The 24297-nt window shown below is 46.3% G+C and overlaps 1 protein-coding gene across 1 annotated transcript in view; it reads right to left on the minus strand.

Moving 5' to 3' along the window:
• Positions 1 to 24297, minus strand: part of ADAM12 (ADAM metallopeptidase domain 12) — a 414517-nt gene that overhangs the window by 8804 nt on the left and 381416 nt on the right. The window contains exons 21-22 of the mRNA XM_055424409.2: positions 21844 to 22023; positions 1111 to 1241 (exon numbers count right to left, since the gene is read on the minus strand). Of these exons, the coding sequence (XP_055280384.2) occupies positions 1111 to 1241; positions 21844 to 22023 (311 nt within the window). The remainder of the gene's footprint in view (positions 1 to 1110; positions 1242 to 21843; positions 22024 to 24297) is intronic.

The raw sequence follows: 24297 nt of genomic DNA on the forward strand, positions 1-24297 counted from the left end.
TCGGAGACGCTGAATTATTGAACGCAGGGCCCGGCCAGCACCCTACCTTGCTCACAAAGCAAGCTGTCTGCCAAGGGGGCATGTGTTTTGGCTGAGGGCTTAACCCATCTGTGAGCTGGTAAATGTTTAACTCCGCCATGGCGGGGGAAGTCAGAGGCCCTGGATCTGCGGTGCTTGTCAATTTCCACGGTATAAATAACCCATGCTCCCAACAGGACGTGGCTGAGCACAGAAGAGCTGTGTTGTGGCCGGGGCGTGGTGTTCCCATCACACAGAAACGACCGCGGTAGGGAGCCTCAAGAGAGTGGGTGGCAGGAAAATGTAGTTTAAAAAAAAAATGGAAGTTTGGGGCTCTGAGCATTTATTACTTTTGTTTTTAATATAACTGGCATCATTTCCAGTTTACGTAATTTTAAAGAAGGCCCAGGCTTAACACCTAGCTGGCTAAATTCCTGGAAATTTAATAGTTCTTGCAAACCAACAGGAGCTGGCTCCAGCACACCGCTGGGTTAAACCTCCCTGCCCAAGTCAGGATTCGGGCCTAGTCCCCTTGGGGAGGGCAGAGTGGATGACCCCCAGCGGCCGCTCAGTCTGCAAAGGCGATTCCTTTCGTCGGTCGAGTGGGAAGCTCACGGTCATGCTTGCCCAGCAGTTTCTTCAGCCTAACTTCTTCTACTCCTCTCCTTTCATCCCTGGCCCTCCAACCTCACCTCATTTCTTGGGATCCCAGGGACCGAGGAGATGCTATCACAGTCCCAGTCATATTTTTGGAGGCAGTGTCCTGCTGTCCCAATATCGCACCACTGCAGCTGGCTGTGGCCTGAGCCAGATCATCAGCCACTGCTCTGAAGGATCTGTTCTACTCGATCTTGAGCTGATCTCATGGGTAGGCTGGGATCACTGCTAAGAGTGACCAATTCTATAGTTCCCAGCTGCTTCCTTTCAAGATCTGCTCTTGTGTCTGTCTTATGCTGCTCCCAGGGGTGGGGAGTGTGGGACACACAGCTGGCACCACACTCCTGTGTCCTCCGGTGGCTTGAGAAGCGTGGCCCATGCTCCTGGCCCACATAGTTTCGGGGAGGAAGACAAGGAAGTGGGTACATCACCAACCTTATGGGCTCCAGGCGGAGCGTGGACTCCTGCCGTCCCGGGGACCTGGCGGAGGCGCCGGCCAGGCGAGCCATCTTGCTCAAAGGGTCTGCAGGCAGCGGCTTCTGAGGGGGGCTTGGCTTACGAGTTCCCTGCAATAGACCACAAGGTGGGGCGTGATCATCATCTCTGTGCACTCAGACGAGATGCTGACTTGAGAAGCCATCAGAGTCCCATGGAGGGTGGGCTAGGGAGAAGAGGGCGGTTACGCTGCTACACAGCACGACTTTCACTTCCTGTGAGCTTTCTGACTACAGTCCCCTCACCGTACAGGTGTGGTGGTGTGTGTGTGTGCGTGCTGTGTTCAGATTTAACCACAGCATCATAGCTCAGTCGGTAAAGAATCTACCTGCAATGCAGGAGACCCGGGTTCGATTCCTGGGTTGGGAAGATCCCCTGGAGAAGGGACTGGCAACCCACTCCAGTACTCTTGCCTGGAAAATCCCATGGACAGAGGAGCCTGTCTGGCTACAGTCCACGGGTCAGACATGACTTAGCAACTAAGCCACCAAACCAGCATCATTTAGTTACAGAAACTCAAAGATGAGTCTTCGGATGCCACGTTGCTGACTGGCTTTGGATGTAGAGTTGCAGGCGTCTCTGGTCCACTGTTTCCCAGAGGATGTCAACTTTCCCCCATGCTTTTCAGGCTTCTTTTCACTTTATAAAGGCTCAACACGAGAAGCTGGTGACAATCTTTTCAAGGAATACACCCGTTTCTTCAAATTTGCTGGGACCTTCTAACAGAACTGGTTCAGGTACGGGCAACCCAGACAGGGAGGGGGCCACCCTCTCCCACTAACATGGGGTCAGTCACGCTGCTCCCCATGAAATGCACTACCGCTCTTCTACTGAAACTCTTGCTAAGGGTTCGTTCGAAGAGTCACCAACACGCCTGGCAAATGACACCCAGGAGGAAAATCCACGTCCACCAGAGGGCAGTGAGGGAGCTGGCAGTAGCGGGTGGGCACAGCATGAACTTGGAGTTTCTGCTCTGGGTTTTACGCAAAGACCAACACTCTGGGACTTGTGCAGGTCTCTGGACTTCTCCAAACCTCAGTTTCTCCGGGTGTAAAGTGGGAGAAAACAAAGGCCCATCTCATAGTGTTGTTATGAGGACTACATCATGCATGGTAAACTCCCAGAACATGGATAACTGATTAAAAGGCACCCGTGTTCCTGGGGTTCTTCCCGTGGTTACTGTGCGGCGGGGGAGCCACGGTGGGAAGTCGGTGAGCACTGATGACACTGCTTGAGCGCAGGGTGAGCCTAGGCACCAAGACCCCTAGGCCCACCCGCTCTGGGCCTTGGAGCCTAGAAACACTTGTGCGTGCACAGAAAGTGTGCAGGAAGGGGTGCCAGGAACTCAGGGGAGACAGGACACCCTGGTAAACAGACGGCCTCACCCCCTGCGGCAGCACTCAGTGTGCCATCCACCCAGGGCCACCCGAGAGGACTGGGGAACATTTGAGTGGACTTTCTCCTGGTACTCACCCCACTGATTACATCTCCACGGCAGTCAGAGCTCAGTTAAAGGAATGCGACAGTATAGTCTCTCCCGTTTAATAAAGCTATCCCCTTGTGGCTCAGCTGGTAAAGAATCTGCCTGCAAGGCGGGAGACCTGGGTTTGATCCCTGGGTTGGGAAGATCCCCTGGAGAAGGGCATGGCAACCCACTCCAGTATTCTGGCCTTGAGAATTCCATGGACTCTATAGTCCATGGGGTCGCAAAGAGCTGGATACGACTGAGAGGCTTTCACTTTCGCTTTGTAAAGCAAAGGAAGCTATAATACCACAGAAGTCTGTCAATCACAGCTGCATGGAAAATACGCCAAGTTGAGACAAAGGGCAAGCTGGCAGAGGATAGCGCCACTGAACAGGGACAGACTTACAAGGGACATTTCCCCATGAGTGCTCATTTAAGGAAACACCAACAGGCCGCAGAATGTAAAAGAGAACACACCCTTCCCCAGGGATACAGACCCACGACGAGCACAAGCACGGAGGTCAGGCCGTCTGCATATCTGAGCAGGCTCCGCGCCGATGCACGCTGAGAGAGCACGCAAGTTACGCCACTTCACGTTGCAGAAAGAAGGTGACACGAGGGTTACGTGAGAGATGATCTATTAACCTCTTAGCACAGAGCCTGGCACACAGTGACCAATAGGTTACTATTATTGAAGGAGTGAACGGAGCCACTTAAAAGCGCCTTGATCGTACTGGGATTGCCACCCACACAACTATATATGAAGTAAATAACTGATCAACTGCTGTACAGCACAGGGAACCCAGTGCTCAGTGGTGATCTAAATGGAAAGGAAATTGAAAAGACTGGATATATGTATATGAACAGTTGATTCCCTTGGCTGTACAGCAGAAACTAACAACAATGTAAAGCAACTATACTCCAATAAAAAAAATTAATAAAAGTGCCATAATCCTCCCAACAGACTCACTCTGGGTGATAGGCCATGGCACTAAATCAAGTTCCATTTCCTGTAAGATGGCAGAAAACTAGGAGCGAGATATTAGTGTGTGCCATAAGAAAGGAATGCTGCACGTACCCATAAACTTGAGAGACTTTGAAGATTAAATAATTCATGACTAAATGATGACTAGTTTTGCCATTAAGTATGAATAAGTATCTAGTCTTGCTAGTAAAGATAACGCCAAGTTTTTATTGCAAGGCTGGAAAGAATGTGAGATGTATGTTACAACGTATCACAATATATTTGGATTTATCACGGAAGCTTAGAAGGTAATTAGGTGGGCCATTCATTCTGGTTTGCCTGGGACATTCCCAATTTATGGTAGTGTTGAATTTATTAATCACAGTCTCTCTAATGTGTCCTGGTTTAGAGGACAAATTACACAGTCACTGTAGTGATAAAAGCCTAAAGAGTTGAGATGTTGATTGAAAGTTCTGATTCAAACCTGGGCTCAGCAGAGACACCAAACTGCTTCCCTCCTGCCACACCCAGGACAGGTTTCTATGGAAACATGAAACAGGTAGCCGCCTAGGTAAGATGTCAGCTTCCCACCAGGCCCAACTGGGACAAACTGGCTTCATGGAACGGTAGAGTTAGTCAAAGATGAGGGGTCCTCCCTTCTCAGGGATCAGACCTGGAACCCCAAAATCATCTGGGCAGAAGCCCCTGCAGCACATGCTCTGACCTTGGAGAGAGGGGCGGAGCTTCCGCACTCCCTATGAGGCATCATTTTTCAAGCAGACTTTGCAAAACCTGGACCCGGGCTTTCCCCAAGAAGTCCAATCCAACCTGGCCACAAAGAGCCATCAGGATGGAGCAGAGGAACGACTCCAGGACTCAGTGAACATAAACTCCACCCTCAATAAACATTTCTTTAGCTTGACTTTCATTTTTAAAAAGAAAACAAGTTCAGATGCCCCTTTCTCTTCAACTTCTAGGTATCGGAGAAAAATCGCAATCTATTATTAAGTAGAGTGGTCTCGGGCTTCCCTGGTGGCTCAGTGGTAAAGAATCTGCCTGCCAATGCGGGAGACTTGGGTTCGATCCCTGGACTGGGAAGATCCCGCATGCCACGGAGCAGCTGGGCCCATGCACCAAAAACTACTGAGTCTGTGCCCTAGAGTCTGGGAGCTGCGAGTCCTGAGCCCAAGTGCACAACTACCGAGCTCCACTCACCCTGGAGTCCGCGCTTCACAACAGGAGCGGCCACGACGATGAGAAGCCCACGCCCCACAGCTGGAGAGGAGCCCCCCTCGCTCGCTGCAACTGGAGAAAAGCCCACGCAGCAGCAAAGACCCAACACACCCAAAATAAATAAAATTATACAAATAATAGAGTGTCCTCGATTCTCCATTTTCTGCTCATGTTTTAGCAATAGTCACATACTTCAAATAGTGTTTTAGAGGGATGAGAATGAATTTTTAGATCCAAATAGAGCCGTTTGCCTTGACTGCCATAGAGAATTCTCAGCTGCTATCTCCGTCTACATGGTCATCAAGAAGAAGTGCATCCTGCTTCTCCAGAGGGAATCCCCCCAGGAAGACCAGATGTTATCGCAGGAAAATGCCAGAGATGCCACAGCGGTCCCAGTGAGCTTGTGCAGTGCTGAGCTGGGGGTAGGGCAGCATGAATCCTGCTCACCATCTGGCCCATCCCTGGCCCTGCAGGAACCGACGCTTCATGATAACCACAGGGATAACTGGTTCCCGGAGAAATGCCTCGACTTCTTTTTCCTCTTTATTCAGAAGAGGCAGGCCTCCTTGTAAGAACATGTTTGCACCCAGTTGGAAGAGGTCCTTAGTTCTTTCTTTCTAAAACCACCTGAAGACAGTAAGAGAAAATGCACAAGGAGGAGCATAACTCCACTTCTGGGAAAGCCGAATATATGAGAAAAGGATGCAAAGTGCGCAGCAGGCTGGGCCGAGAAGAGCCCATGAAAGGGACACGTGTTGTGGTCAGCTTGGAAGAGCCACCCACCCTGCCTGCCAAGGACAAGACCCGGGAGTGAGCCGCTGACATGTGGGTCAGGGCTGAAGGCACAGCAGACAAGCTCAGCCATCATGCACACCTGGAGCAGGGGAGGGGACCTGGCAGGGTCTCTGCTGAGAGCAGAGGAGGCCAAACCACCACCATCCCTCAAAGCCTGCTGTCCCCACGCTCCCCCAGGAGGTGGGCAATTTAAGAGCTGGTCCTGAGCTCTAACCTGGCCCTTCCCCCAACTGACCTGCAACTGGTCCTTCCTCCCAGGAAGACCTCCCTTCCTGTAAAGAGGAATTCAGACACACTAATCAGAACTACTGAAAGAAGGAAGGAAGGAACACAAAAAACAAAGGGCCAACCAAGAACCCGCTGGCAAAAATGTGTATGTATGTAAGGAAACAAAGCAAAGGAGCTGGCAAAAGTTGCAAGAAGCAGGGAAGGGAAAACGAAAGCAACAGTGGAAACCAAGCTCCTGGATGCGCTCAACACAGGCAGGGCTGCGGGGGCCCAGCCGAGGGAGGGAGGAAAAGCTCAGGGGCAAAGCGCAGCGCCAGCAACGGTGTCACTGAGGGATCTGAGCAAACAGCACAGAGAGGAAAGACCCTCACCATCAACGCGCAAAACCTTTTCTGAAAGGGTCAAGTCCTGGAAAGCGTATACTGTTCCCCTGGGGATGTGCATGAGACTCAGCACAGTGACAGACTTTATTCTGCTGGGCTCCAAAATCACTGCAGGTGACTTCAGCCATGAAACTAAAAGAAAAGCTCCTTGAAAGAAAAGCTATGACAGACCTAGACAGCATATTAAAAAGCAGAAACATTACTTTGCCGACAAAGGTCCATATAGTCAAAGCTATGGTTTTTTCCAGCGGTCATGCATGGATGTGAGAATTGGACCATCAAGAAGGCTGAGCACTGAAGAATTGATGCTTTCGAACTGTAGTGCTGGAGAAGACTCTTGAGAGATCCCTGGACAGCAAGGAGATCAAACCAGTCCATCCTAAGGAAATCAACCCTGAATATTCATTGGAAGGACTGATGCTGAAGCTGAAGCTCCAATACTTTGGCCACCTGATGCAAAAAACTGACTCGTTGGAAAAGACCCTGATGCTGGGAAAGGTTGAGGGCAGGAGGAAAAGAGGGTGACAGAAGATGAGATGGTTGGATGGCATCACCGACTCAATGGACATGAGTTTGAGCAAACTCCAGGAGCTAGTGAAGGACAGGGAAGCCTGGTGTGTTGCAGTCCATGGGGTCACAAAGAGTCGGACATGACTGAGTGACTGAACAACAGCAACATCAGAAATAAGATTCAACTCTTTAAAGCTACTGGACTTTGAAGGATACAGAATCATGTCATTTACAAGGAAAGAAAGGTAAGCCAGCTCCTGATTTCTTCAGAGCAGATAGAGGAAGCATGCATAGAAGAGTTTCAAGGAAGGAAAGTGTGATCCATTAATTTCATGCCTAAAACATCATTGGAAAAGTAAAGCAACAGCCAAATGTCTTTGAACATGCAAAAATTCAGAGAAAATCCTTCCCAAGAGTTCTTCTAGAAGAAATTCTGAAAGTCCAACAGAATGGATTTCAGCCAGACAGAAAAAGGATGGCTCAGTGGCAAAAAGATAGATCACAAAATCACTTCAGTGCAGATCTCAGGCTAACAAAATTGTGGAAATTATGGCTACAGAACAGAAAGTAGATGTTATAAGCTGTAATACAGACAGTTCTATAATATAGACATTACAGAACTAACTGAAGTTATGAGGTGGATCATCCATTTCTAGATACATGATGGGCTGGGTTATTTTGACCTATCTTCTCTCTAAAATTGTTGGACAGAATATATTAAAATTTTTTTTCTTAAAAGTATCAAGAGCTACAAGATAGTAAGATGTTATCAGGCCAGCATCTAAGTGAAAGGAGAAGCCCAGAGGGGTAAGTAGTACAGTGAAGTTATAGGTATTTGCCCAGTTAGGGAAACTTGGGGTTTGGTTCTGATACCCTTTTAAGGTGAGGGATGCAGGGGTTAAAGGTCGGCACCAGTCCCAGTTCTCTTTCTGACCTCTCCTCGATCAAGCTGGGCTCTGCAGAAGACTATACCTCAGGGTAAGAATCTTCCAGAAGTCAACACTTAGCACTGTCCATCCGTAGCAGACTGCAGGGACAGTTCCCTCATCCCTAGATAGACTACAGGGAGAGTTCCCTTGGTGCCGGGCAGACCGACCTGTAACCATAAACTGCCCTTTCGGACCAGAAGCTGACATCTCATCACCCATCACACGGGTGGCTCAGTAGGCCCTGAGTCATCTCACTGGGCCTCAAGCTGGTGCTGCCCTGGCCACCTGACACACGCAAATACACCCTCTCTGGGGAGAACAGCCTTCGTCCTTGACCTGCAAGAGCTCCCAGAGAACTTTCCAGTGAAGTAAGCTCACAGGAAATGACCAGGAAGCAAGGAATCATGAAAAAGACAGAGGGAGGGAGGGATAAAACCTCAGCAGTAACACACCCAAAGACTCTGGATTTGGAAATTATTGGAGCAAACATTCTTATTATAAAAGATTTTAGGCAAAGCCTCATATCTGAGTAAGAACCAGAGAACATCCAGAAACAAAAAGCAAAACACAGATAAGTACATATTTTACGCTTAGTTTGGTACCATTTATATGAACTGAGAAAGAAAATACTAGTCATATATATTATTCATGGATACCTACTTATGTAAAAATATATGAAAAGTACTGGAGGAGGGCATGGCAACCCACTCCAGTATTCTTGCCTGGCGAATCCCATGGACAGAAGAGACTGGTGGGCTGCAGTCAGTGGGGTCCCAGAGTCAGACGTGACTGAAGCGACTTAGCATTCACACACAAACAGAAAATCAACACCAAACATAGGCCAGAGCTTGTATCTGGAGTGGGCTGAAGCAGTCTATACTATTTAATTTTTCCTTTTCTAATAGAGAAATATATACATATATCTGAAAGTTAAATAGTTGTATACCTAGAGAAACAGGTAAAAATGGTTCTTTCTATGCAGTATAAATATGGGTGAAATTTGGATTGTTTTTACATTTATATATTTTTAAGTACAAGTATTCCCCAATTTTCGAGTTTGCTTGACCCTCACTTTTATGAAAGACCTACATTAGTACCTGTTTTCACTAACTGACAGAAATCTGAAGAGGATCTTCACTTTCACATACAAAAAGGCAAAAAGCCAGCTTTCAGCATTGTGGGGGGCAACAGCCATTGAGCAGAGGGGGTGGCACCACCAAGCTCCTGCCCCAGGAATTACACTCAGCATACCCGCCAGAGCTCCGAACCCTGTTGGTGAGCGTCTGTGCTTTATCTCGATTTGCATCCCTTAACGAGATGTGTCCTAAGGTAATCGCTTCTTTACTTTATGCCATTTTGGTTTATGAAAGGTTTCATAGAAACGCTCTGCTTTTAGACAGTAGGGAAATCTATTTAAAATATTAACAACAACAGAATAAATTTCAGTATTTGGGCCAAAGGAGAAAACAAAAGAGAAAACATAGAGTCTTTTAAAATTATAAACATGGTAAACACAAAAATGAGAACAGGCACAGATAAAGTAGTGTTTGGGAAACTTCTAGATTTACATGCTGTGTAATCACATATGAATAATAAATGAAATGATGATCTAAGAAGTTAGAGAAAAATTAAGCTAAGTACAAAAGAAAAATGGAAGTGATAAAGATAAGAGCAGAATAAAAAGTAAAATAAAAGTTACTATCATTTAGCAAAGACATTACAGACATCCTAATAGAGTTATGTTTTCATTTAATTATCACAAAGTCCAATGAGAGAGATATTATCTAAAATTTGTAGAGGGGAGATAAAAGTAATGTTTCTGTGGTCTAATGGCAGTAAAAGGAAAATTATATATAAAATCAAGGGCTGGTTCTCTAGGGGTGGTGGAGTGGAGGAGAATGTGAAAGTTGGACCATAAAGAAGGTTGAACACCAAAGAATTGATGCTTTCAACTTGCTGCACTGGAGAAGACTCTTGAGAGTCCCCCCGACAGCATGGACATCAAAGCAGTTAATCCTAAAGGAAATCAACCCTGAACGTTCCTTGGAAGAACTGATGCTGAAGCTCTAATACTTTGGCTACCTGATGTGAAGAACTGACTCATTGGAAAATGCCCTGATGCTGGGAAAGATTGAAGGCAGGAGGAGAAGGGGGCGGCAGAGGATGAGATGGTTGGATGGCATCACTGACTCAATGGACGTGAGTTTGAACAAACCCTGAGGGAGACAGTAAAGGACAGGAAAGCCTGTTTTGCTGCAGTCCATGGGGTTACAAAGACTCGGACAAGATTTAGAGACTGAACACCAAGGAAGAATGGAGGAGGAACCAGATAAATCTAGTATAGAAAAGATAAGTCATTAAAGGACAAATAAAGACACAAACGCAATGAACAATGCTAAGGATTAGTCAGGAGGTTATCTAGGAAAATAAAGTTGGATTCCTACTTCATTTTATGCACTAAATAGCAGATGGATCGAATACTTAAATGTGAAGAAAAGATCATGAAGCTGTTTGAAATAGAAAAACATGTTTGTAACCTTTGGGTAGACAAGCCTTTTTAATAACAAAAAGTGACACAAGAGGTGACAAGTTTACGAAAAAGGGAAAAAGCAAACGGATTTTAAACCTGTGAAAAGATCCCCCATCTCATATACAGGAAGAAAAACATGTAGTTTTTTTGTTTCAAGCAATCATATTGGCAAAGATAAGAAAAATCTCTGTACGTACTGCATTGATGACGGCTTGGGGAACAGAAATAGGGACACATCTTTTGGGAACAGAAATAGGGACACATCTTTTAGAGGCATTTCTGCCTCACCTATCAGGTTTCTAAGTGCACATGGCCTTTGATCAGCACTTATCTGATCAAGTTCCTAACTGCACATGGCCTTTGATCTGCAATTGTGGTCCCAGAAATTTGTCCCACGTCCATTGTCAAGCATGGGCTCAAGATGCCTGGGCAAGAATATGCCTGTTCGAAGTATCAAATGATGAAACCACCCATGTGGCCATCAGTAAAGGACAGGTTAAAGAATTTACAGTGTGGTCCTACCATGATACACTACACAACCAGTGAAAGGGATTAGGTCCATCTGGAGTAACCAAAGTGGAAACAGGAACCAGGTGCGCTGCTATTGGATTTCAAAATTAGGATCCCAGGTTTGAAATAAGAGCGATCGCAAGCTGATGGTTGCTGAAGATGGGGGATGGGCAGAGAGGTTTCACTGTACCTTTTAATTTCGAGTGTTTGAACATTTCCAACTTTTCCATAACCTCTCACTGCAGAGAGAGACAGCTGGAAGAGACTTTTCACTGTATTCTAAATTACATTTTACAAAAACCTAGTGTTAATGATTGCTTTTGGGACGTGAGCCTGGTGATAGGTGGGAGGGAGATTACTTTCCAAATAATCCTTTACATTGTTGGAATTTTTACTTATAGGCATCCATTGCCATTACAATATAAAGGTAAAGTGTCAGGCATCCATTTTTTTCATGTACAATTTGGGTGCTTACAGTAATAGTGAGTGGAAAACAAACACTCCTTTGAATACTGTAATCACTTGAATGGCTTCCCTCTGAAGTTATTTCTCTCCAGGGAGATAAAGGTACTTCCACATCAGATGAGTCTGTCATGTGAATATTAGTACATGATGTGCTGTGCTCAGTTGCTCAGTCGTGCCTGACTCTTTGCAGCCCCACGGACTGTAGCCCGCCAGGCTCCTCTGTCCATGGAATTCTCCAGGCAAGAATACTGGAGTGGGTTGCCATTTCCTCCCCCAGGGGATCTTTCCGCCCCAGGGCTCAAACCCATGTCTCTTGCATCTCCTGCACTGATCAGCGAGTCTTTTCCACTAGTGCCACCTGGGATGCCTCGGTATATATGAAACCCCAAATATTTTAGCTGAAATTCCTGGGAGTTACTGGGTAGGCAGAAGTGAGCAGGAGTCCCAAACCCTGGTAGCTACGATTTAAGAGTCTTGTGCTGTAGCTGGGCAGTAGCTCTGCTTCAGATTTACAGGATGAAGTGACTAAGGTCTTTACTTACCCATGGCTCACTGGTCGGGTGGGCCCCCAGGGAGCATGTGATCCCGTGACGAGGCTTACGATTTACTGCTGAGAATTCACATCGATCCAGTGCACGTCCGACATGTCTATTGTGTGTGCACAGGGCTTAGGTGTGCCTGGAAGGGAATACAGTCTCCTGCCTTCTGAAATGGAGCAGGCCAGGCATCCCGGTTACTGGACCGAGGTGGCAGGTGAGTGCGGAGACCCCGGGGAGGACTGCAGGAAGGCTCGGGGGAAGGGGGTCCTGGGTGGACATCTGGGTAACAGGATGAAACCTGAGAAGCGGAGAGAAGACGCGGGGGACCCTCCCAGCTTTGGGTTTGCCTTCAGTAACACAGGTTTCTGTAACGATCAGTTTTTTCGTGTTTCACCTCCCTTCCTTCGGAGTATATCCTGACGAATAGATTTCCTTTTCTCAGTATGTACTGGCATTTCTGACAAGCAAGGGTATCTAGATCATCAAGATTGCAAACTCTCTGAGTGCTAGTTTAAGTATCAGATGCCCACACAGATAGGAAGGGTGCAAGTCCTCATTCAAATAAATTCAGATGTGAATTCATTTTGTGGCAGACAACTCTGCAAGTTTGGACGCAACCTCAGAGGGACTGGCCAGGACCTGATGACTCTGAAATCGTGGTCTAAATTAGCTTTGCTCCTATTTGTATCCTTACAAAGCATTTATGAATGAATAGTTATTGCTTATAAGTAACAGCCCGTGTTAATCATTCATCACTCTTTGTGTGGGTTGGGGGAGGGAGGGCTCTTTGAAATAGCTCTCCCCACTTCCCTCTGACACTAGTTACATCAAGTCTGATTGCTCTACCATCTTAGAAGAGATGGACAATGTCGGCCGGCCTTGTTTTACAAAATACAGTGCGTTGTATGTTCTACAGACACAGATAAGGTGTGGAGGAGGAAAAATGTCACGTCAGAGACACTGAACTGAAAATCTCACCTCTACGAACGACGCATGGAGGATTTTTCACGTGGAGTCTAGGAAGACAGTGCCGACGGACCTATTTGCAGGCAGGGAGGGAGGGCAGACATAGATGCAAACTTACGGAAACGGGCGGTAGGGGGAGGAAGGAGAGGGTGAGACAAACGGAGAGTAGCGGGCGAGCGTCTACACTACCATCTGTAACGTAGACGGCCAGCGGGGATGTGCTGTGTGACTCCGAGAACTCAGACCGGGGCTCTAGAACAACGTAGGGGGGTGGGATGGGGAGGGAGGTGGCAGGGAGGTTCAGGAGGGAGGGGACGCAAGTATACCTGGGGCTGATTCATGTTGCTGTACGGCAGAAATGAAACCAATATTGTAAAGCAATTATCCTCCAATTAAAAATACATTTAAAAAGATGCCACGAGTATCTGGAGTGCCACGCAACTCCTGTTGTGTTTCTGAACAAGGGCTGGTTCTGAGAAAGGCCAGTTAAGACAAACGGCTGGAGCAGACACTATTATAAGCAAAAGCGAAGAGAAACGCAAGTCTCTCCTGTTACTGTATGAGGCCTTGCACGATGCGAGAAGATCCCCCCATCCCACCGCATCACCTTTACCTGTGGCAGGAATGGGGAAGTGGATTCGAGACCGCCGAGGCAGCCGGTGCTCTAAGACTTGCCCTCCACCGCCGTCTTCCCGCAGTCTCTTCCTTCTGCCCCCAATGTGTCCTCCTGTTTCTGCAGCCACTTTAAGTCCGCAGCCCTGATCTCCACCTCTGGGGGTCTTGCTATTTGGCCTCACGCTGCCTTGTTTCCTCCTCTGCGAAATGGGGCTACTGGTGGTGTCTGCCTCCGAGGCCCCTCCAGGTGGTTAGAAATGCCTGCAAAGCACTTAGCCTGGGAACACTAGCCACACAACTGGTGCTCAACACATGCTTGCTGCTTTATAACAACTCAAAACACAACTGAGACGCTCCTTATCCTAAAACACTTAGGATAATAACTCAAACAGATATACACACACACACAATTATAGACCAATCGGTTATAAGAATAAAGATAGGAATTAGTCCTGCCTTTGCTGGAATTTCTGCAGCACAGAAACGTGCCAGAAACAGGGTTGGCAGATATTCTCATAAGCCCATCTGCTGTCTCAAGAAAGAACCTGAATTCAGCAAAAATCAATCTAAGAGATAGGTTCAGTTGCTTTTCTTCTTTTTTCCTATTGTTCTAGTAAAGAAGCTAATCTAACTGGAAAAACAGCTTTAGCCAGTCAGGTCAGGAGCATTACTCACTGATAAGATTCTACGGAGGAAAACCACTTCCTAACTTTTCCCAGGAAACGAAGGGCTTAAAAAAATAAAACAATCCAAGTAGAGTCACACATCAGCATGTACAGTTCAAATGCTGTTTTATGGAGCAAACCTTAAAAAAATATTACAGATAAGTGCTAAGTGATGCTTTCATGAGGTTTTACTCGTTTGAAGGGTGGCACGTCTATGGATTGAAGGTGCCACTTATACTCCCATTAGAATCATGGCACACTGCAGTCTGACAGCAGAAAATTGCATTTCGATCTACTTCTTAGCACCGACTTCTCTAGATATAATTCTGTGAGTGGAGAAATCTCTCTCTTAGATGTGACATTGAACGTGCTCTTATTTAAACTCTAGATGAGTGAATTAAGCCTAAGAGTCATAATAAAGTTCATGAAGGATTTCAGTTTGCTACAAATCTAGAAATCTAGTGAGACTCCAGAGTCTGACCCCCAAGCCCGCGCCTTGCCTCAGCGGGGAACACATTTAGGTGCACTGGGGGTTTGGCAGGTAAGACAATCCCCTGAGTGTCGTCATACCTCCTCGTCTCTCGAGTCACACCTATTTTTTTAAATTCATCTTTGGTGACTTGAGACCCTCTCTTGGGTGATGGTGCGACACTCCACCCATGCCCAGAGCCCTCTCAGGGTCTCTGGGTGCCATCTGTGTCAGGGGGCGGTGCCCACCACCTCCCACCCTGGGCCCCTCCAGGCTGGACCCGCTCCCGGCAGCTCAGGACTGAGCCCACAGGGAGCCGTCCTCTCCCCTGTACGTGTGCCCCTGGTGTAACCGCAGCCCCTCCCTCATCTGCCGACCAGCCTGACACCCACACCAGGCTGCAGTGGTCAGCGCCCCGCGCTGAGGTTTCAGGATGAAAGGGAATCGACAGGCAGAAAAGGAAAACATAAAACTCCGTGTCAGATGTTGCTTCTCCTGGAGTCTCTGGCTCGCCCGGGGCCTCTCAGGGCCCCCTTCACTCGTGGAAGTCAAGTCAGTTGACTTTATGGATGACATCTGGGGTCAAGGCAAGGAATCCTTTCACGCTACAAAGCACAGCTCGTGAGCTCCCGGATGCAGTCTCTCCCCCTGCCTGGGTGTCACAGCTCAAGCCTGCTGCCCAAAGACACACTTTCAGAATTCTGCTCAAGACACATGCTCCTCTTTAATATACTCCTCTTTAATTTGCTCCTCTTTAATATTACTTTAACACAATCGTACAGGTGCAAGGTTGTATGTTTTTGAACACTTTTGTAATCCAGAGGAAAAAGCCAACTAAAATATCTTAAGATGAACCATCATTGAAGGAGGAAACAGAACAGGCTCCATTTGAAAGCAGGACTCCATCTTGGGCCAGACTGTGGACTCTGAGCTATATGCCCAGTATCTATGGAAATGACATACCAATTGGAAAACCAGATCCCCCGGATGGAAGAACCCCAGGGCTCGTTCTTAGACTCTCTATCCCTAAAAGAATACCCTATTATCTGTGTAACTGAATAGAGTCATACATTCTATTGTGCTTATTGGGGGATGACCACAGGCCTGTTGATAACTGTCCACTGTCAACTACCTAGGCTTAAGGCATATGAATCACGGGTTAACTTTGACTGTGTCTTTCTCTTCCTTTGTTCAGAATAGTTTCAGGGAATTCGGGGAGGTGGGTTTGGGCACGTACACTTAGGGTATATAATGTTTTCACAAATGCTGGTCGGGGTCCTTGGCTAAGAGGAGACTCTGCCTTGGGCCTGCTGGTGTAATAAACTGCACTCCCCTATCTGCATTGTCCTTCTGAGTGAGTTTGTCTCCCGGTGTGTGTGGCTACAACATCATCAGAAAGCCGCCCAAACCCTCTGGGATCCTTTGGTCGCCACTCCTGGAACTTGCCCTGTTTTTCTTTCCTCCTTTTTCTCTTCCAGAGTCTGAGATGAACTCTCTATGCAGTGCTGTCCCTGGGGCCTCTGAAGTGGTCCATGAGCTGGCAGTGGGTGCTGGTTTGTCTGACTGCCTCACTGACGTGCCTGTTCCTGGTGACTTGTGGACATTACATGCCAGGCAGAACAACGATACTCTATCAGGCTCCCTGCCTGCACACAGTTGTGCGTGACTGCACGCCCCTGTGTGTTTCTTCTTATTTTTTTTTCCCATCATTTTTCTAGCCTTTTCTCAAGCCCACGCTTTGCCTTTCATGCTCAGGCTGTGTTTTGGGAGAACTTGGCAGCAGTCAGCTAAAAGCCAGAAGAATATACTGAATGCTTTTCCTCTCAAAGAGCTGACAGGATGAAAAGGAAATGAAAGTTCGCTTCCTTGATCAAGGCCGAGGAGTTAGTTTGAGAAGCTTGAGTTGCAAGGCTCATTTCCCTGAGAAGGAAATGGTAGCCCAGAAAGGCCCATCTGTGAACAAGAGAAGAGAGTTGATTCAACTGTCCTTGATTTTTAAAGATCACACAGAACACTTGATGGCAAGATGGAGCATTTTCTGTAAAGAATAAACTCCTCCTTGGACGTGAGGTCAACCACTATCCTGGTGTTCATGAAAGTGTCTTCCTTCCGGAAAGTTGTAGATGGTATGCCTGGATGGATGAGGCAGGGCTGGCCACCAAGCGTGTATCTGTCGCGTCCTGGGGGACAGGGCATGGGTAACGCTAAAGTACCAGGCGTCAGTGGATTCGATCTGTGCCGCTAAACAAGAACCACCTCCAAGAGGCACCACACCTGCACGGGATTAATGCCGGTCCCCTCGGTGTGATGAGAAAGTGCGAGCCTAATCCAGATCATGTGTCTCGGAAAAGCTCCAGACAGACCCCAGCCTGGAGTGAGAAATGTGGATTTTTCAGTTACTAATGTTTAAAGGGTAACATTTCCTTAGTTTCATAAAACAGAATGAAAGCCTTTTTTGAGGCCTGCTTTAAAGGAAATCTTGAAGGCGTCATCACTTCTGTAGGCACTCACTGCTGGCAGGAAAAAAAGATACCAGCAAGTAAAACTATCTTTTCTTATTGAGAGTCCCAGTGTCCCATGGTACACAGGTGAGCTACTTAAAGGGAGGCAGGAAAAGCCTCAGGACACGAGAACCCTTGGAGAAGAGGCTGATGGGCTCTGTGAATTTCTGAAATTTGCGTTCGAAGCACTGCTATGGGTGCCTTCTCGAGGGCTCACAGCCTTCACCAGATTCTTGAAAAAATCCATATGCCCAGAGAAGTTTAGAAAGTACCCATCCCTTCCACTAACGTAAATCCAAGACAGGCTCAAAAATGAATGTAAATATACCATCAACGGACAACAAAATAGACAAGAAGTTACAGGTGGATCTTGATTGATTGAACTGGGAGAGGACTTTGTAAGCACAAAAGGAATAGGAGGATTCACCAAGGATTAATAAATACTCAAAACTGGAATTTTTATACCAAAAAAAAAAAACCAGCACAAATAAAACCGAAAAGCAAACCAGGGAGATGTTTACAGTAAATCACTGGAAACGGGTAGGATTCTTAACCTATTAAGAAAACGAACTCGAACAAATAAGAAAGAAAAAGGCTCAAACAGAGAAAAGCAGGCAAAGCATGGGAACAGACAACTCGCAGAACAAATATAGTTAACAGCACCTATGTGCTGGAGCCGGCTGCTACCAGCACATACCGGCTGATTCTCTGCTCCTGATTCAGAGACATCACCTCAATAACCTGAAATTGATCATAGTGGAGTTTTTACAGCAGAGAAATCACCTACAAATCAAGGCTGTTTTATTTTTTGGACAGTCAATTTACCTGCACACTTTGTTAATAGATACACAAAAAGCAGTTCAAGTGTACCGGCAGTCAAAGAAATGCAGAGAGAAGTGAGGTCTGGATGAGATGAAATAAGCACATTTCACTCTATTCCTCCTGCAAATTACAACATAAGAGTCTGGAGAAAGTCCATAAAGCAACCGACAGACATTCTGAAAGATGGAAAAGAGTAAATGGACTGGCTAGGGATCTCAGAGGGCTTCCCAGGTGGCTCAGTGGTAAAGAACCTGCCTGCCAATGCAGGAGACACAGGTTCAATCCCTGGGTCTGGAAGATCTTCTGGAGGAGGGGCATGGCAACCCACTCCAGTATTCTTGCCTGGAGAATCCCACGGATGGAGGAGCCTGGTGGGCTACAGTCCCTGGGGTAACAGACACGACTTAGTGACTAAACAACAACAGGGACCTCTGAACTCAAAGAACTGCCCAGTAGTGAGTCCTTGTTTTTTCTCTTTCCCCCTTCTTTATATCTTGGCCTGGGCTCTGGAGAAGTGCTCCCCAATCTGAAAATGCCAATAGCATCAGACTGAAAAAAAGAAAAAAAAGGCCTGAGGAGAGCCTATCTTTAGCTAAAAGAACAGGAGAAGCATGAGCCAGTAAGAGATATACTGTGGCCATACCTGACCTAACTCTACCTCCAGGTGAGACTAGAAAAAAGCCATGCTCTGCTGTCCCCACTGGGTACCACATCCTGGACACGGCCCAGCCCTGTTACCCATTCCTCCCTACAGTAACAGGCCTCATCTCTTCCCTGGAACAAAGCCTGTGGATGAAACTTTCCAGTGGATTTCTTATTACCACAAAGACCAGAAGGAAGCAGGGCCACACTTTTCGCATCTTGAAAGAAGAACACAGTCAACCCAGAATTCTATATCCATGGAAAATATTTTTCAGTAATGAAAGTGGGTCAGACATGTTCAGAGGAAGGAAAACTAAGATAATTTTTCACCAGCAGACCTGCTTTAACAGAATAAAAGAAGTGTTTTCAGATAGGAAGGAAATGATAACAGAAAGAAACCTGAGACATCAGAAGTGAAGAAAGAACAGGAGGAGGGACGGTATAGTAGGCACTGCAAACCATTCTCCTTAAGTTTAAAAAATGATGCTTGGTGGTTAAAAGCCAAAATGACAACATCTTAAATGGTCTCACTACATTAAAGGTAACACTGAAGACATCCATATCATAAAGGGAAAGGAATAAAGGGAAGGAAAAGATGGTGAAGCTTTACCTTCCACTTGAAGTGATAACATATTGATACCAGTAGACTGTGATACATTATGTACATACAGTGTAGTCTTTAGAGCAGCAGTTTTCAATTAGGGGTGATTTTGTCTCCTAGGAGACATCTGGCAATGTTTAGAGGGATGATTACACATGCTACTGCCATCTACAGTTGGTAGAAACAAAGATGCTGCTAAACATTTCATGATACACAGGACAGTCAGATACAACAAAAATTCATCCAGCCCAAAACGTCAACGATGCTGAGGCTGAGAAACTCTGCCCTAAGGCAGCCAGACAAAAAAGTACAGATGGATATATGTCATAAACACTATAGATGAATCAATATGGAATAGTGAAAAATGTTTAACAAACCTACAGGAAGTCAGGCAAGAGGAGCATGATAAAAACATTAAAATGGTAGACTTCAATTCTGTCAATAATTATATTAAAAGTAAATGGTCTATACACACCAGTTAAAAGCCAGTGACTGACAGAACGGATGAAAAATACATGACTCAGCTATATGCTGTTTCTCAGAAACTCATTTCAAGTAAAATGACATAAGTAAAAGTAAAAAGATGGAAAAACACATTCCTTGCAAACCCCAATCAAAAAAAAAAAAAAAACTCCACTGAGCAAATGTATTAACGTAAGGTAAAACAGATTTTAGAACAAAGTCACCAGAGCCAAAGAAGGACATGTGTTGTTGTTGTTTAGTTGCTAGGTCACGTCCAACTCTTTCGTGACCCCTTGGACTTTAGCTGACCAGGCTCCTCTGTCCATGGGATTCTCCAGGCAAGAATACTGGAGTGGGTTGCCAGTTCCTTGTCCAGGGGATCTTCCTAATCCAGGGATTGAACCCTAGTCTGCTGCATCTCCTGTACTGGCAGATGGATTCTTTACCACTGAGCTACCAGGGAAGCCCAAAATGAAGGATGTTACCTAATGATAAAAGGGTCAATTCACCAAGAAGACACAACAGTCCAGATTGTTTTGTATCACAAACAACAGAGCTTCAAAACACATGAAGTAAAAACTGATGGCTGAAAAGAGACACATTTAGTTGGAAACTTCAACATCCCTTTCAGTAATTTACAGAACTTCTAGATGGAAAAAGCTATTTTATGTATCAAATGGGCAAAGCTTTGAAATATTAATACTTAATACTAGCAAAGTCATGGTGAGACAGATGCTCTGTACTAGTGTGGGAACATAAGTGCATGTCAGTGTTGAAAAATATTTATATATATTAAGAGGCTTAAAATGGTTATACCATTTTTCTTACCAGTGATTATATCTTTGTAATTTGCATTTGGTTTTTACTTTTGTCCCCACCTCATGTTTCCTGTCATACAAACAGAAATTGTTACTTCCAACAGCATAAAAATGAGATCATACACATAAAGTGTGTTACATACTCTTGCAACTGCTGTGCAGAAACTAAATCAGTGGTAAAGACTTTTGTAAATAATTTTTGAAAGTGAAAAATGGTAAGAAATTATGCCCATTGCCATTCCTATCTCCCAGTGAGCCAGCTCTTTGCACCAGGTGGCCAAAGTATCAGGTATCTTATTGTATTTATTGTAAATATCTGTTTTATTGGCCAAACCGAATTACTCACAGTGCCTGCCACCTGTCATTCTCCAAAATGTCATCATATATAGGTCAAGGGTCCCCAGCCTCTGGGATCTAATGCCTGATGATCTGAGGTGAAGGTGATATGATAATAAAAGAAATAAAGTGCACAATAAATGTAACGCCCTTGAATCCTTCGGAAACCATCCTCCCCACCCCGCATCCACAGAAAAACTGTCTTCCATGAAACCAGACCCTAGTGCCCAAAAGGTTGGAGACTGTTGGAATAGATGACAAGTTGAATGGGCGCCCTCACTATTCTGAATAGAAGAGATTAAGAACATTCCTAAGAGGATGTCCCTGGCAGTCCAGTGGTTAAGAATCTGCCTGCCGATGCAGGGGACAAAGGTGTGATCCCTGGTCCGAGAAGATTCCGCATGCCTCAGCGCAACTAGGCCTGTGCATCACACCACCTGAGCCCACGCCCTGCAACAAGAGAAGCCATCATAGCGAGAAGCCCACACACTGCAACTGTTAGGAGCCCTAACATCTGAGTAGCCAGGATAGGCCTGAGACCTTGCTTAGGCCTAAGTTTCAATTTCCTGGAGACAGGGTGGAGGCTAAGTTCACAGAAACTCCTCCCTAAGAAGATCTCGCTGGCGCCAAAATTAAGAAACTCCTCCCTAGAAAAGTCCCGCCGGCGCCAAAAATCAGGCCAATCAGAGGAAAAAAGGGAAATTCCCCCAGAAAAACCCCAATGAGCTTCTGTCAGCTTGATCTTTTGAACAGAAATAGGTGCTTATGTAACCTGAGACTATAAAAACCGCTGTGACCTGGGCTCTGGGCTCTTGTCAGCACTCCACTGCACTGGAGGAGGCATGAGCCCTAGCTCGAGCTAGAAATAAACCCCATTCTTGCTTTTGCATTGCTGCGAGTGTCTTATTCTACCAGTATGGGGGGACCGGACTCAGGGCATAACACAACTAGAGAAAGCCCACGCAGCAACGAAGACCTCGCACACCCAACACTAAACAAATTTAAAAATATCCCTGAGAGTAACTAAACTGTACTGCACAACTATGCCCCAAACACTGTACCAAGTGCTTTCCGTGAACGGTCTCATTTACACATCCCAGGAGCTGAATTAACTCTGTTTTACACAGGCGCCAAGAACGTAAGCACCTTGTCCAAGTTCAGACGCTAGCAAGTGGCAGAGTCCGGACTCCAAGCACCTCCATCAAGTTACGAGCCGGGGGCCTACCTGGGCCTGCCTGAGTGCAGGGTTGGCCGGCAGGGGTCTGGCAGGGACGCAGGGCACACGAGGAGCCTGGTGCAAGGGTGGGAGCCCTCGCTGCGGGGAACTCGGCCGAGGGGCGTTGGGGGCTTTGAGGGGTCTGCTGATGTCCACGTGCTGACACGGCGGCACTCTCCGGGTGTTGTCCTGCGGGGTCAGAGCAAAGAGCCACGATGTGACCATTACTAGGTATCCCCGGAGGACACGCAGTGCTAACTCCTCTGCTAAAGCTGCGGGGGGAGGGGCTGGAGGAAGGGTGAGAAATCAAGGAGTGACAGGAAAGGGAATCTATTATTATTCATGTGAATGTCAGAACTCTAACAGCAGCACCCTTCTCCACCCCCAAATCTGAACCCATGGGGACTGACTGACTTCCTAAGTTTTAATTTCTTTATTGAGTATAGTTGCTTTTCAGTGTTGTGTTAGTCTCTACAGAACAGCAAGGTGAACCAGCTATACGTATACCTTTATCCACCCCCCTTCCCCCCCTTTCTTAAAATTTCCTTCCCATTTAGCTCTGGGATCAATTTCTATTTGAATTTTTAAAAACTGGATTAATTAATTAGCAGGTAGGTGCAAGGCACCTCAGGAAGTGCCAGCATGTGTAAAGACACAGACCAGAAATTCAGGAAATTCCAGAGGACTTGAGAAAACGAGATGCAGTTCAGTGCACACAAGGCCCGACGGGAACCAAGGAAGGAGGAACATCAGGGATCCTGGAAGCCAAGGGCGGAGGTTGGGGCTGGGTCCGGGGGAACAGCGCCCACCTGGGGGCCTTGTTTTTAGTGACAGATGAGAATGGACGCAGCGTGAGCCTCACACACCCTGCCCCTCCCTGCCTCCCTCTTGTATTCCTTTATCTCTAAAAACAGCTTTCAGTTCAGCTGAGTTCAGTTCAGTCACTCAGTCGTGTCCGACTCTTTGCGACCCCTTGAATCACAGCACGCCAGGCCTCCCTGTCCATCACCAACTCCTGGAGTTCACTCAAACTCATGTCCACAGAGTCGGTGATGCCATCCAGCCATCTCATTCTCGGTCATCCCCTTCTCCTCCTACCCCCAATCCTTCCCAGCATCAGAGTCTTTTCCAGTGAGTCAACTCGTCACATGAGGTGGCCAAAGTATTAGAGTTTCAGCTTTAGCATCAATCCCTCCAATGAACATCCAGGATTGATCTCCTCTAGAATGGACTGGTTGGATCTCCCTGCAGTCCGAGGGACTCTCAAGAGTCTTCTCTAGCACCACAGTTCAAAAGCATCAGTTCTTCAGCGATCAGCTTTCTTCACAGTCCAACTCTCACATCCATACACGACCACGGGAAAAACCATAGCCTTGACTAGATGGACCTTGGTTGGCAAAGTAATGTCTCTGCTTTTTAATATACTATCAAGGTTGGTCAAAACTTTCCTTCCAAGGAGTAGGCATCTTTTAATTTCAATGCTGCAATCAGCATCCACAGTGATTTTGGAGACCAAAAAAATAAAGTCTGACACTGTTTCCACTGTTTCCCCATCTATTTCCCATGAAGTGATGGGACCAGATGCCATGATCTTCGTTTTCTGAATGTTGAGCTTCAAGCCAACCTTTTCACTCTCCTCTTTCACTTTCATCAAGAGGCTTTTGAGTTCCTCTTCACTTTCTGCCATAAGGGTGGTGTCATGTGCATATCTGAGGTTATTGATATTTCTCCAAGCAATCTTGATTCCAGCTTGTGCTTCTTCCAGCCCAGCGTTCTTCATGATGTACTCTGCATATAAGTTAAATAAGCAAGGTGACAATATACAGCCTTGACGTACTCCTTTTCCTATTTGGAACCAGTCTGTTGTTCCATGTACAGTTCTGACTGTTGCTTCCTGACCTGCATACAGGTTTCTCAACAGGCAGGTCAGGTGGTCTGGGATTCCCATCTCTTTCAGAATTTTCCACAGTTTCTTGTGATCTACACAGTCAAAGGCTTTGGCATAGTCAATGAAACAGAAATAGATGTTTTTCTGGAACTCTCTTGCTTTCTCCATGATCCAGCGAATGTTGGCAATTTGATCTCTGGTTCCTCTGCCTTTTCTAAAACCTGCTTGAACATCTGGGAGTTCACGGTTCACATATTGCTGAAGCCTGGCTTGGAGAATTTTGAGCATGACTTTACTAGCATGTGAGATGAGTGCAATTGTGCGGTAGTTTGAGCATTCTTTGGCATTGCCTTGCCAAGAGAATGTAGTGGTCATAGCAAACACCCTCTTCCAACAACACAAGAGAAGACTATACACATGGACATCACCAGATGGTCAACACCGAAATCAGATTGATTATATTCTTTGCAGCCAAAGATGGAGAAGCTGTATACAGTTAGCAAAAACAAGACCAGGAGCTGACTGTGGCTCAGATCATGAACTCCTTATTGCCAAATTCAGACTTAAATTGAAGA

The sequence above is a fragment of the Moschus berezovskii genome, chromosome 12 (genome assembly GCF_049115385.1).
Source record: "Moschus berezovskii isolate FMDL1 chromosome 12, NW_MosBer_1.0, whole genome shotgun sequence".
NCBI lineage: Eukaryota > Metazoa > Chordata > Mammalia > Artiodactyla > Moschidae > Moschus > Moschus berezovskii.